The 15,492-nt window shown below is 41.7% G+C and overlaps 1 protein-coding gene across 1 annotated transcript in view; it reads right to left on the bottom strand.

Annotated features, from left to right (window-relative positions):
- Positions 1 to 15,492, bottom strand: part of ARB2A (ARB2 cotranscriptional regulator A) — a 662,616-nt gene that overhangs the window by 603,321 nt on the left and 43,803 nt on the right. The window contains exons 3-4 of the mRNA XM_089679165.1: positions 12,951 to 13,052; positions 11,454 to 11,554 (exon numbers count right to left, since the gene is read on the bottom strand). Of these exons, the coding sequence (XP_089535291.1) occupies positions 11,454 to 11,554; positions 12,951 to 13,052 (203 nt within the window). The remainder of the gene's footprint in view (positions 1 to 11,453; positions 11,555 to 12,950; positions 13,053 to 15,492) is intronic.

The raw sequence follows: 15,492 nt of genomic DNA, 5'->3' as shown, positions 1-15,492 counted from the left end.
TTTCTTCCCCATTCTGATGCTCGGTTTCAACTTCAGCAAATCATCTTCATCACGTCTAGTTGCCTACATGCATTGAGTTGCTGCCATGTGATTGGCTTATTAGCAATTTGTGTTACCAAGCAATTGAACAGGTGTACCTAATAAAATGGCCGGTGAGTGTATGTGGAGGTTTTCTGTGTGTGTGTGTGTGTGTGTGTTTTTGTCTCTGTTGGTTGAACTGGACAGACTTATGTCTTTTTTCAACGAGATTAACTATGTAAATAGCATCATGTCGGCTTCCTTAACAATTGTCTGGTATATTAACAATGCCCCCCACCCAGGAGGTAACCAGGAACGTGAGAGCTCAGTCTTCCATTCTGTGTAGGTATTGGTCCAGCCTTCCCCTGCCTCCTCCCCTTAATATTGGGGAGCCATTGCTCCCCGCTGTCCCACCCGCTGTCTCTCCGCCCCCTCCCCCCTCAGGTGGTAGCATCATTCCTGTACAAATGTAGCTGGAGCATGCTGACCACGTGGGGGGGGGGGAGGCGTTATCACTGGTTGTTAAGGGCGCCAGCAGGTTCTAGCTCTTTAACATCCACCCACCGATGTACTTAACAACTAGTGAATAGGAGTCGGCACCCGACAGCATCCTTAACAAAGGCTATTCACAGCTTATGCACTGAATGCAACACAAAAAAAAAAATCACTGCTTCCAGTTCCCAGTTCTTCCAGTTTTAGAAGTGTTACAGTGTGAAAACAGAAGCACTGCAGTGTGAAAGCAGCCTAATCCTTAAAGCACAGACAGTGACCGCTGCACCAGATTTTGCACTCTCCAGTTTTAGTAAATCAACCACACAGTATATCTATATCTCAATTTTATATCTTCTTTAGATCCACAATTCCAGTTGCTTCAAACAATTCTGAAGCATGAAGCACAGAGGCAGAGAGAGTCCAGGGAATGGAATAACTATGAGAGCAGGTGGGGGAAGGTTTTGTTCATGTCCTTAACAAAACATAAAAAATAAAAAAAAAAGAATAACTGTCTATAGTGCCTCACAATTCAACAAAAAAGATGAATCATATTTGATCGGTGATATTTCAGTGAACTGATAAAGAGTTCCTCCAGAAAACATCGAGGGCAATAGGTCTCAGTTCCATTCAGCTGTAATAGCTGCAGAACATGTGTTTATGTTGTAAGTCTCAGGTAATAAATGTTTTCTTACAAATTGATTTATTGTAGTAACTGCAGAAATGTACCTGATATAATTAAACTAATACAAATGTTAAACCCTGGCTGATGATTAAGATATGCAGTGTATGTATGTATATATCACTAGGGTTAAGAATTTTTATTAGTTTAATTTTATCGGGTATGTTTTTGCAGTTACTACAATGAACCATTTTGTACTTTTTTTTTTGAGACTTGCAACACAGCACAAACACATGTTCTGCAGCTATTGCTGAATAGAACAGAGATCTATTACCCTGAAAGTTTTCTGGAGGCTAACTCTTTATGTACTTCTGTATCAGTTCACTGAAATATCACCAATCAGATATATATTTTTATTTATTTATTACAGGTACTTATATAGCGGCATCAATTTACACAGCACTTTACATATATATTTTACATTCATATCAGTCCCTAACCCTCAAGGGGTGTACAATCTAAAGTCCTTAACTCACATTAATACATACACATACTAAGGCCAATTTAGACAGGATCCAATTAACCTACCGGCATGTCTTTGGAGTGTGGGAGGAAACCGGAGTACCCGCAGGAAACCCACGTAGGCACAAGGAGAACATGCAAACTCCAGGCAGGTGGTGACATGGTTGGGATACGAACCGACAACCCTATCACTGCCAGGAGGAAGTGCTAACCATTTAGCCAGTATGCTCCCAATATGATTTATCTGTCTTGTTGAATTGTGAGGAGATGTGTATATATATATATATATATATATATATATATATATATATATATACACACATATATATATATACATATATACACACACACACACACAGTTGTGTTCAAAATAATTGCAGTGTGTTGAAAAAAGTGAATAAAGCTCAAAATCCTTCCAATAGCTTTTATTTCCATACACACAAATGCACTGGGAACACTACACACTCTATTCCAAATCAAAACATGAAGAAAAATATCAAATTTGTGTTGTTCCTCTAAAAACATTGAAGAAAAGGGAATATTAGACTGTTCAAAAAAATAGCAGTATTTGTATTCTTCTTTACAAACTCAAACTTTCACTATATAAACTGAAAAATATATATATAGTGATATTATGAAAGGCGAGCTGATTGGTGGGCGCTATGTGTCACCTTGCATGCGTTCATATCTAGGAGACTAAGGTGGAGTCCAGTCTGGGTGTTCCAGGCCACTTTGGCAGAGTTGGTTCCGGACCGGATTTTGTGGTCCACTGACGACCACCAGCAGGTGGTATAAATAAAGCAGGACTGGAGCAAGGTGTTGCTCTTGGTCTGGAACTCAGGGAGCCATATCTGAGAGAGCTATGGATGAAAGAGTTTGCTTTGTACAAGAAAGGAAAAGGTTTTCACACAGTTTTGTTCTGTTGATGAAAGGGAGAGGCCCTTCACCTGTGAGATAAGAATCTCTTCTGTTTAGTTAGTGGCTGGATGGCAAGGATTTATTTTCTGTTCTGTTTTGTTTATGACGCATGCAACCTTTTAAATAAAAATGGCTACAAGTCAGATTTTTAAGAAAGACCTGCTGTCTGGACTACCTTTTTCCCAGGGCTGATGATCCAGCACCTGAGCTAACCCCCACAAATGGTGGATTTGGCGGGTGACTTCCTGAGCAAGTGGGAAGATGGAGGAGGTGATAAGAGCCTTTCTGCAGGCCAGGACAACCCAGCAGGAAACTAATCGCCAGTTTACAGAGGCCACTGCAGCACAGCAAGAGGCGAATCGCCAGTTTGCAGAGGCCCCACAAGCAGAATGAGAGCTCCTTAAGGAGGTGGCCCAACACCTGGTGGAATTAAAGAAGGAGTCTGCAGGTCCGCTGCCAATGGAACAGAAAATGATGCGGGCCAGCTATTACCTGCAAAAGATGACATCTGCAGATGATGTGGAAACCTACCTCACAACTTTTGAGAGAGTTGCTGTCCAGGAAGGACGGCAGAAAGAGCAATGGGCAGGACTGCTTGCACCACTTCTGACAAGTGAACCCCAAAAGGCCTATTATGACTTGGAACCAGATGCTGCCCGGGATTATGAGAAGCTGAAGGCTGAGGTCCTTGCACGTCTGGGCGTCACCATTGTGGTCTGGGCTCAATGGGTGTATCAGTGGTCGTACAGTACTGACAAGCCACCCCGCTCCCAGATGTTTGACTTAATACATCTCACCAGGAAGTGGCTCCAGCCAGAGAAGTTGTGGAGTGTGTGGTCATGGACCAGTATCTACGTGCACTCTCTTCCACTTTGAGGAAGTGGGTCAGGCATGGAGACCCTAAGACTGCAAACCAGCTGGTGAACCTGGTGGAGATTTATACAGCTGCTGAGGACTTGTTGCACTCATCAGTACCCCACCCCAATATCGCTAGAGATGAAAAACCACCTGGAGGATCTAGTAAGACGATTCTAGGGCTCAGGGAAAAAATTACAGGACTGTTGCTTCAGATAATGAGACTGTGGGTTCAAGACCTGGAGACTGGCCAAAGAGGTCAGGAAGGTCCCTGAGGTTGTTTAGAGGTCTGGGTGCAGAACCTATAAAGTGTTATCGTTGCCTTGCATGAGGTCATGTTGCTGTGAACTGTCCCCTAAATGATGAACCGATGCAATGTGATCATGTTTATTTGGAAAAACGCATGTCTCTTTTTGCACAGGTGGTAAGTACTGCAGCATGTCAGGAACGCATGGAAAAGCAAATGTGTGTGATTGCAATTGATGAAAAGCCAGTAACTGCTCTGCTAGACTCTGGAAGTGTTGTGACCTTAGTCAAAGGTGATTTTGTAAACCCTGCAAGGTTACACCCTAGCATTATTGGGGTTATTTGTATACATGTTGATACACGTGACTACCAGACTACTATGTTTGAGATTGATACTCCCTGGGGCTCTGTGACACATTCAGTGGGAGTGGTACCCTCACTACTTCATGAAGCCATAGTGGGGAGAGATTTTCCACATTTTTGGAGGTTGTGGGAAAAAAGGAGGAGTCAGGAGGACTGAGCTCCCTCCTGACCCATTTGACTGCAAAGTTGAAGGGGAAACTGTTGGTGTGTCCAAAGACAGGGTAGATCCTTTCCCTCTCACTGTAATGGCTGGGGAGCAGGTGGAGCTGGATTCCAACTCAGAGGTTGAGAATACTGAACAAGAGATTATCTTTGGCTCTCTAATGAGAGTGGACAGAATGTGGTGCCTGACCTAGAGGTCAGAAAAGAAGATTTTTGTACGGAACAACCGATAGACTCCACACTTAATAGAGCCAGAGTAAACATTAAAATAATTGATGGGGAACTTGTTGAAACTGATGTAGGGGTGTCTTTTCCTTACATGGATCTTAAAAATAGCTTGCTGTATCAAGTGGTAAAGCAAGAGGAGGAGATGGTGGAGCAGCTAGTGGTCCCAAAACCCTATCACCGGATGGTACTAGATTTAGCTCATGGTCATATAATGGGTGGACACCTGGGTATAGAGAAAACTAATGAGAGAATAACCCAGAGATGCTTTTGGCCTGGTTTACATGCAGATGTCAAAGAATATTATGAGTCATGCCCAGAGTGTCAGTATTCTGCACCTTCGCCCCATTTTCGCAGTCCACTAGTACCTTTACCGATAATTGAAGTGCCTTTTGAAAGAGTGGACATGGATCTAGTGGGACCATTCGTAAAGTCTGCCCGGGGCCATCAGCACATACTGGTTATACTGGACTATTCCACAAGGTATCCTGAAGTCATTCCCTTGCGTAATACCTCTGTTAAGACTATTGCCAGAGAGCTTGTCCAGGTATTTGGTCGCGTGGGTATTCCAAAAGAGATATTAACGGATCAGGGCATGGCTTTTATGTCCAGAGTCACAAAAGAATCATGTAAGTTGTTCAAAATCTCCCATCTCCGTACCTCAATTTACCACTTCCAAACTGATTGGCCATGTGGAGAGATTTGACAAGACGCTCAAGAATATATTAAAAAAGGTGGTGGACAAAGATGGGAGAAAGCAGGATTTTTTGTTACCATACCTCATGTGTGCTATACAAAGGGTACCTCAGGCATCTAGAAGGTACTCGCCATTTGAACTACTGTGTGGGAGACATCCCAGGGGGTTGCTAGATATCGCAAAAGAAACGTGGGAGGGGGAGACAACGGTCCTATAGAAGTGTCATTGAGCATATCTCACAGACGCAGGACAGAATTGTGGCCATTATGCCACTTGTACGGGAACATATGGAGCAAGTTCAGGAGTCCCAGAGAAGGGGTTATAACCGGGGTACCAAGATCCGTACCTTCAACCCTGGGGATAGAATGTTGTTACTAGTGCCCACAGTGTAGAGTAAATTCCTAGCAAGGACCCTTTGAAATTATGGAGAAAGTAGGTGAAGTAAACTATAAAGTTTACCAGCCAAGGATAAAGGAAACCTGAGCAAATCTATCACGTTAATCTCTTAAAACCTTGGAAGGACAGAGAGACTTTACTGGCAGTACCAACCCCTCAAAAGGACATGGCCCCCATGACACCTCAGGTACCTATAACTGAAACCTTGTCAGTGGCCCAACAGAATGACGTTAAGGAGTTTGCGAGAAAGAATGGAGACTTTTTCTCTCACCTACCTGGACTGACCACAATAATACAGTATGACATAGTTACACAGCCAGGTGTCAGTGTAAATGTAAAGACCTATAGAATACCCCAGGCCAGGGGGGAAGCAGTGGCAAACAAAATAAAGAACATCTTAGAGTTGGGGGTGATCGAGGAATCTCACAGTGATTGGTCAAGTCCCATAGTGTTAGTCCCAAAGCCAGATGGAACAATCAGATTGTGTAATGATTTCAGAAATTGAACAGTGTGTCTAAGTTCGATGCTTATCCGATCCCTCAGGTGGATGAGCTCGTTGACAGGTTGGGAACAGCCTGATACATAACTACCTTAGATCTGACTAAAAGCTATTGGCAGATACCCCTAACAGAATCTGCAAAAGAAAAGACAGCATTCTCTACCCCGAGGGGTCCTTCCAATATAAGCGGATGCAGTTTGGTTTACATGGTGCTCCTGCCTCATTCCAGAGAATGATGGACAGAACATTAAGACCACATCGCCATTACGCAGCTGCCTATTTGGACACAGCCCAGATTGGGAGTCTCATTTGCCCCAGTTGCAATCAGTAGTAAATTCGGGTCCACTGATAGATCTGACAAAAGGTAGGGGGTCAGTTATGTTTGAGTGGAATCCTGAGTTGGAGACAGCATTTCAAATGTTGAAACAAGCTCTCTCTGCCCAACCTGTGCTTGTGAGCCCAGATTTCACAAAAGACTTTGTGGTACAGATGGATGCCTCTGATGTGGGACTAGGTTCTGTACTGTCCCAAATAAGAGATGGGGAGGAGCACCCCGTGGTCTTCCTGAGCAGAAAGCTTAATAAACATGAGAAAAATTATGCAATTGTTGAGAAGGAATGTTTGGCTATCAAATGGGCCTTGGAGGCCCTGAAATATTACTTGTTGGGGAAAAAATTAAAATAGGTTACTGATCATGCCCCTCTCAAGTGGATGTGCGATAACAAGAAGAAAAATAGTCGAGTGAAAAGGTGGTTTCTTGCGCTACATGCATTTAAATTCCCAGTGGAGCATAGAGCTGGGAAACGTCAGGATAATGTCGATGCCCTTTCCTGTGTCCATTGCTTGGTTGGGACAGTTGCTCAGCCGCAGTGGCTTCAGCAGAGGGGGGGATGTGACATTATGAAAGGTGAGGTGATTGATGGACGCTATGTGTCGCCTTGCATGCGTTCATATCTAGGAGGCTAAGGTGGAGTCCAGTTCGAGTTTTCCAGGCCACTTTGGCAGAGTTGGTTCCGGACCAGATTTGGTGGTCCACTGATAACCACCAGCAGGTGGTATAAATAAAGCAGGACTGGAGCAAGAAGTTGCTCTTGGTCTGGGACAGAGGTAGCCATACCTGAGAGAGCTGTAGATTTAAGCGTTTGCTTTGTACAAGAAAGGAAAAGGTTTTCACACCATTTTGTTCTTTTGTTGACAGGGAGAAGCCCTTCACCTGTTTTGTTTATGACGCATGCAACCTTTTAAATAAAACTGGCTACAAGTCAGATTTTTAAAGAAAGACCTGCCGTCTGGACTACCTTTTTCCCAGGGAACGTGATCCCCAACCTGAGCTAACTCCCACAACACACACACACACCAGCCTCTTTATTTGGTACCCTTGTTCAATTGCTTGGTAACACAAATTGCTAATCAGCCAATAACATGACAGCAACTCAATGCATTTAGGCATCTAGACATGGTGAAGCCAACTTGCTGAAGTTCAAACCGAACATCAGAATGGGGAAGAAAAGGGATTAAGTGACTTTGAACATGATATGGTTGTTGGTGCCAGACAGGTTGGTCATGCTAAAGCCTCAGCCAGCACTCTGTCTCGCTTAGTGCTGCTTCTGCTTTTTTCCATATGGCATTCCGCAGCTGAGGATCGGGTCTTCTGGGGTTGCTCAGTCAGCATATAAGCATACGCCTTTAAGCCTGTAGGACCTGTGAGAAGTACCAGTCTGAACCAGTACCCAGAGGAAGGGAATCCATGTAAACAGGTGGCTGACCCTATCCATCCTAAAGGAGACCTCTGGAGCCAAGCAGACATCTTCCACTGCCCGCAGAGCTGCCCATTCCCAAACAGATGCCCTACAGACACCTATCACACCTCACTACTTTTAGGTCCTGTGGAGGAATTATTTATGCACATAATCTATGCGCATCTGGTAAGCGCACAATCCTACCATTTTCTACAGCAACTATATCATCTATATTGGCGTATTCCTGGATTGTTCATATGTTTATAGACTGATCCCACTACAATTAGATTTACTTTAGCGCTGCACTTTATTATTTATTGTATCTCTAAGGTTTCATTTGGTTGCCTGAGTATACTAGCTGCTACACACAGGAGCGCTCACTATCATCTATTTATACAGGTTGGTCTGAGTATTTAAAAAACTGCTGATCTACTGGGATTTTCACACACAACCATCTCTAGGGTTTACAGAGAATGGTCCGAAAAAAAGGAAAAATATCCAGTGAGCAGCAGTTGTATGGAAAAAAATGCCTTGTGATGTCAGAGGAGAATGGGCAGACTGGTTCGAAAAGCTAGAAAGGCAATAGTAACTCAATATGGGCCAAATTTTCTGCTGAATGTTTCTATGTACCATTATAATTGTGGGTCATAACAGAATGGCACAATCATAAAACAAAACATACAAGTAAACAATCAATACTGTTTATCTTAATACTGTGCATTGCCCCCTTTACCATCAATGACAGCGTGCAGTCTTTTGCAATAGTTGACAATGATGCCCGAATTCATGCAGCTGCCCATTCGTCTTGGCAAAATGCCTCCAGGTCATGCAAAGTCTTTGGTTGTTTTGCATGAACTGCATGTTTGAGATCTCCCCAGAGTGGCTTGATGATAATAAAGTCTGGAGACTGTGATGGCAACTCCAGAACCTTCACCTTTTTCTGCTGTAACCACTGAAATTTCAACTTGGCCTTGTTCTTAGGGTCATTGTCATGCTGGAAAGTCCAAGAGCATCCTATGTACAGCTTTCCTGCAGAATGCAAATTTTCTGCCATTATTTTCTGATAGCATGCTGCATTCATCTTGCCATCAATTTTCATAAGATTCCCCGTGCCTTTAGAGCTCACCCCCCCCCCCAAATATCAGTAAGCCACCACAGTGGGGATGGTATTCTTGTCGCTATAGGCCTTGTTGACGCCTCTCTAAAAACTGTGCTTATGATTTTGACCATAAAGCTCTATTTTGGTCACGTCACTCCAGATTACAGTGTGCCAGAAGCTGGGAGGCATGTCAAGGTGTCTGGCAGTTGTGGCTGCAATCTTTCTTGGATCGGCCAATCCCAAAATTTTCCACTTCTTAATAAGTGACTGAACAGTACTGAATGGCATATTCAAGGCTTTGGATATCTTTTTATATCCTTTTCTATCTTTATAAAGTTCTAATATCTTACACAGGTCTTTTTTACAGTTCTTTTCTGCTCCCCATGGCTCAGTATCTAGCCTACTCTTAACTATTTATACACAGACATGAATTGCAATTTAAAAAGCCACAGATGTGGGAAATTAACCTTTAATTGCCATTTTAACCTGTGTGTGTCACCTTGTGGGTCTGTACCAAGGCTAAACACTCCAGGGTATGTAAACTTTTGATCAGGGGCATTTGGGTGATTTCTGTTATCAGTACGACTTTAAAAAAGGAGCCAAACAACTATGTGATAATAAATGGCTTCATATGATCACTATCCTTAAGTAAAAGTCAATTTGTTTGGCATGATCAGTCATATTTTCAATAGCAAAATACCGATCTCTATCAGAGTATGATGTAATGTGTGTGTGTGTGTGTGTGTGTAATTTTTTTTCTGTGTATTATTCTAGATAGATAGATATATTTATTACACACACACACACTTTTTTGGGGAATTTAAGAAAACAGAAGTTAAAAGTAAAGGATAAAACTAGGCAGTTTAACTGTAGTAAAGGCAGGACATGTACATGTAAACATGCTTTATCCAGGCCAGGAGAACTTCCAACTCAATTTACAGCCATGGTGAAAATTTGCTACACTACTGGTGAAACTGGCCCCTTCGCACGGATGTACGCCTAAGTATGTCTGTGTGGACAAGACCTTAACTGTATTTGGATTGTAGGTTATATAGTAGACAGGGTCCAAAATGTTTGCAGTTAATCTAGTTGTAGGCAGTAAGGGTTGGGGGATAAAAGAAGAGGTTTAGGGGGTATTTTAACATTAACTGACAGGTGACGTACCAATGGTTAATTTTATAAAGAACCTGTAATGAACCTATGCCTACTAAGTTAATTACACTAGTTTAAAGCAAAACTTCACTCAAAAAGTAAAAGTAGTTCTAGTTCTCTCCCTCCCCTAACCTGTAACTGAGCTGCAGGTTTTTGGAGCGGATGAGGGAAGCAAGCACCACTTTTATCAGTACCTGCTCCAGCTTCCTCAATCCTTGCCTAGGTGAGGAGGACATCGCCCCCCTTCCCTGCTCACAGCCTCCTGGGAAATGTTACACATCCTAGGATGCTGCAGGACCAACTACTGCTTGATCTTGTGCATATGCAGTGGGGGTGCCAACTGAAATTCATCGGGAAATCATAGCCACCTCCTAAGTCTAAGATGGCAGCGCTGGGGACCCACAGCGGCGAGAAGAATTACCTTCTAAAAGTCAATGCTGGAATCCATGGTCTGGTAAGTACCTAATCTTTAAAAGTCATCAGATACAGTATTTGTAGCTGCTGAGTTTAATTTAAAAAAAATGGTTGACATTTTCCTTTAAGTACTCACATAAGTATATACTAGGCTATATTTGTTTGATAATTATTTGCCCCCACAAGGGTTAGCTTAAGGTTAACCATAAAAGTTCAGGTAAAGAGCAATGCTAGGTCCAATGAGTTGCTAATGCTATTCAGCAATAGCTGCATTGTGTTGATCTGAGCTCACAAAATGTATTTTAAATATTCATATTCACTCTCTCTCATCGATGGCACACAACTGGCTCCCACTTCAATGTATGTGGCAATATGAAACATGTGCAGCAATTGATGTTTTTGTATAAAGGAGCCTCCAATATGTGTGTTTACATAAGTAATTGTGTGGGGCGGGCTCAAAACTTTTTGGGGGGAGAGGGGTACTTGTTTCACTTTACATTTTTCCTAATACATAGGGGACCAATAGCTCTCTATGTGATAGCATTTTTACTTTGAAAGGTTCAGGTTCTCTAAATTGAGACAGCAGGGATTTATTAGATTCTCTTATGTCTCCCCTGCTGAAAGCAATAGAGCAAAGATCACATGGGCAAGGAAAATGGCAGGAAAAAAATTAATAGTCAAAATCTTTGTTGGTGGGGGACAGATGCAGCATCAGATCAATCCTACATACAACTAGGTAGGTATATACATACACAAAATATATATATATCTTTTTTTTTAAAGCCCATACTTCTCTTTCAACACAGGTGGTGGTATATATAAGAAAAACAGCTGACATTACTAGCAGAATGTGTCTGTTTCTGTGGCTCCATGGTCACCTTAGAGAAGGCAGCCTACCTAAATAGTGGCATAGAGCTGCAATGGATAATGTGCATGTGATCAACCTGCAAAAAGGCAGATTGTGAGTTTATGGTCAAGTTCCTGATAAAAACTATGCAGGTGATACAGGTAGTATATAAATGAGAAGAATAGCTTACCTCTCCTAGAGCTTCATATCGCTTTTGATTCCACCTATGCAAATCTTCCCGATAGTTGAAGACAAAAGGTTCTCCAGTTTTTATATGCCTCAGTTGTCCATCTACAGGAAAACATAGAATGCACACTTTAGAATTCAAAATAAAAAAGGACAACATAAACGCAGTTCAGTGCAATGAATCTTCTGGTTGAATGTGTTTTTTTTGGAACTAGATATAGGATTCTGGCAGTGAGTAAAGCCTGTCTACAGTTCAGAAAACTACAGAATAAAAAAGCATTAACAAATGAATAATAAACTCGGTTTGTGAAAGAATTGGTAAGCCCATGCATGATCACCACCTAGCTGGACACAATACTTTCATAACAACTGGAGAGTTGCAGCAAACTTGACTATACAGTATTTTAGTAAGTACCTAGAAAATATTTATCCCCATTAGTTGTAGTGAGCAGGACCTTGGTCTTGTGGTGCACTGAAATGAAAATTCTGGTGCCGAAACCGAAAACTCAAAATGTACTTGGGCGAAAACCAGAACCAAAATGCACTGTTTTTAAAAATGAATATAGATTTTTTGTAAAAAAATACACTGATTAATATAAACAAAATAAAACAATACATAATTTTTTGCAAAATATGAAAGAGGATGTAATGGCTAGTAAATAGATACCCAACATGTCACGCTTTAAAATTGCGCACGCTCGTGAAACTGCGGTACTTAAAGATCTCCATGGGTCATGCTTTAAAAATTTCTACAGGTTAGCAGTGTAAAGTTACAGAGGAGGTCTAGTGCTAGAATTATTGCTCTTGCTGTGACATTCGTGGCGATATCTCACGTGTGTGGTTTGAACACCATTTACATATGTGGGCATGGCCTACGTATTTGTACACCACTATGTGCGAGCACGGGGGGGACAGGGGCACTTTAAACTTTATTTTATTATTTATTTAATCTTTTTTTTGAGGGGGGGATGGTTTTGCAATGTCTCTTTAAAAAAAATTGTAATCACTTTTATTCTTATCACAAGAAATGCACGCATCCTTTGCGATAGAAATAATTAGTGACAGGTCCTCTTTATGGAGAGATATGGGGTCAATAAGACCCCACTTCTCTCCTCTACAATGTAAAGCATTGGATAAAAAAAAAAAAGCATTGATCTGGTGCTTTAAAAAAAATGGCCAGAACGGGAAGTAACATCTCTCCAGTCCTCCAAGGACATAGAGATGAGTGGTGGCCATCTTTCCTTCACTCATCTCTATGCCCAGCGCCAGGATCGATGGTTTCTCAGGTAAGGTTGAGAACTACTGAGCGGTGGCCGGTGGCAAGTAGCGGCAGCCGCAGGTAGGCAGTGGCGAGGGGCAGGGTTGTTTCGGCACCTTTATTGATGCTTTTTTTTTCCATTTCAGCCAACGGCCGAAAGGGATGTTTTCGGGCGAAACGGTATGCCACCGAAATTTCGGTGCATCCCTACCTTGTTCCATACAAACTTGTAAGAAATCTTACTTTCATTGAAAGCATATTCAAAGCCTTCCAGCGTATCTGGGAATTCAAGAGGCGGTTCATCTTTTTTCATCAGTTCATCCAAGTCTATTCTAGAGAGAAGATCTAAACAAAAATGAACATTTGTTAGTTTTCCTTTTAACACTCAATCATGTCATTAAAGCACCTGGAAATGAAATCATATGAAAAAGAATATCAATAGAATTAAAAAACATTGTTAGAGAATATGGGCCCACGTTACAGCATGGGCCCACGTTACAGCAATTTTAACATTATTTATAGTATACATTCTTCTATTTCTTGAAGACACTGTCAGAATGAGAACACCTCTGGTGTTTTAACTCTCCGTCTACCAACTAGTAACATGGGTAATTCACAAAATATATCACATAAAGAGCTATTGGTTCCTTATGTAATAGGAAAAATGTAAAGTGAAACAAGTACCCCTCTCCTCCAAACAATTTATGAGCCCGCCCCACGAAAAATACACATATCAATTTCTAAATGTTTTTTGGTGGACAGACTAATATCTTATTTAAAAAAAAAAACACATTAAAATGGCAAGTTAAGAGAATAAATAAAGGTATCAATCCTGGTTATATTGCATGGGTAATCCACAAAAATTATTTTTGCAAGATTGAAAGAGGGATGGTTAGGGTACATCTTTAGCCATAAACAGGAATGTTATATTCACTATAAAATTCCTTTAAGTGATAGAGGAATATATATATATGGAAACATGCAGATGAGATTTTAGGCTGCTTTGGTCTCGATGTAAACCTAGACTGAATTTGGTCTCCTCTGTCTCTCCAGATTCATAATTTTTTGGCGACCCGAATTTTATGACAGCTTTTTCATCTCCATAGGCATTCCGTTGGTGGAATGATAGATCCTTTATTAGCAAATCAGACTTTCAGAGAGGAGGTTCTTATATCACCTTTGAGATGCTACGCGCACTTTTTGATATCCCACTCTGAATAGCATCATTATTGACAAATCAGACATTTTTTTAGTTCACATTTTGGTCTTATACCTTCATCTCCGATTTTGTTTTTCGAACGTATTAGCTGTGACTCTCCTAGGGGTAGGGGTCTTATTTCAGATTTGTATCACCAATTTTTGGTTAGTTCTTTTCCCACACCCCCTCTTTATAGACAAAAATGGGAAACTGACAGTGGTATCATCTTTTCAGAAGAGGATTGGGATTCCATGGTGGATAACATACGTAAGAGATCCAGATCCCTTTCTGTCCGTGAGACAGCCCTCAAGGTATTAACCAGATGGTATTATACCCCATCCAGAGTACATGTTTTGTATCCAGACAAGTCTCCTCTTTGCTTTCGTGGCTGCGGCCTTGCCGGTACTCTGGTGCATACATTTTGGTCCTGCCCATGCCTTTCCTTGGTTTGGCGTAAGATCTCGGAGGTAGCTTCTGTGCTGGCGGGTGTTTCTGTGCATCTGACTGTGTAGCCCTGCCTACTGGGAGCCCATATCACGAGAGTTCGGGCCGAGGTTATGAGGCTGATCCACACCATTTGTATATCCACCCTGTGGGCTATTGCCCTACATTGGAAGTCTTCCATAGTACCAATGGCCTCTGTTCTGCATAGGGTTGATGCTCATGGAAAGAATTCATTACACTTTACTCGACAAGATGCACTTATTCGATAGAAAATGGGAATTTTGGAGGACTCATAGACATTTACTAGATGATTAGGGAAAACTCATGTTTGGATTGATAGAAGTGCTCTGTTGTTAGTTGTACTTACAGTCAGGTCCATAAATATTGGGACATTGACACAATTCTAACATTTTTGGCTCTATACACCACCACAATGGATTTGAAATGAAACAAACAAGATGTGCTTTAATTGCAGACTGTCAGCTTTAATTTGAGGGTATTTACATCCAAATCAGGTGAACGGTGTAGGAATTACAACAGTTTGCATATGTGCCTCCCACTTATTAAGGGACCAAAAGTAATGGGACAATTGGCTTCTCAGCCGTTCCATGGCCAGGTGTGTGTTATTCTCTCATTATCCCAATTACAATGAGCAGATAAAAGGTCCAGAGTTCATTTCAAGTGTGCTATTTGCATTTGGAATCTGTTGCTGTCAACTCTCAAGATGAGATCCAAAGAGCTGTCACTATCAGTGAAGCAAGCCATCATTAGGCTGAAAAAACAAAACAAACCCATCAGAGAGATAGCAAAAACATTAGGCGTGGCCAAAACAACTGTTTGGAACATTCTTAAAAAGAAGGAACGCACCGGTGAGCTCAGCAACACCAAAAGACCCGGAAGACCACGGAAAACAACTGTGGTGGATGAGCGAAGAATTCTTTCCCTGGTGAAGAAAACACCCTTCACAACAGTTGGCCAGATCAAGAACACTCTCCAGGAGGTAGGTGTATGTGTGTCAAAGTCAACAATCAAGAGAAGACTTCACCAGAGTGAATACAGAGGGTTCACCACAAGATGGAAACCATTGGTGAGCCTCAAAAACAGGAAGACCAGATTAGAGTTTGCCAAACGACATGTAAAAAA

Source organism: Staurois parvus, unplaced genomic scaffold (assembly GCF_062004578.1).
Source record: "Staurois parvus isolate SC_StPar_1 unplaced genomic scaffold, SC_StPar_1.0 ptg000218l, whole genome shotgun sequence".
In the NCBI taxonomy this organism is placed as follows: Eukaryota; Metazoa; Chordata; class Amphibia; order Anura; family Ranidae; genus Staurois; species Staurois parvus.
This window is presented reverse-complemented; position numbering and strand designations above follow the sequence as displayed.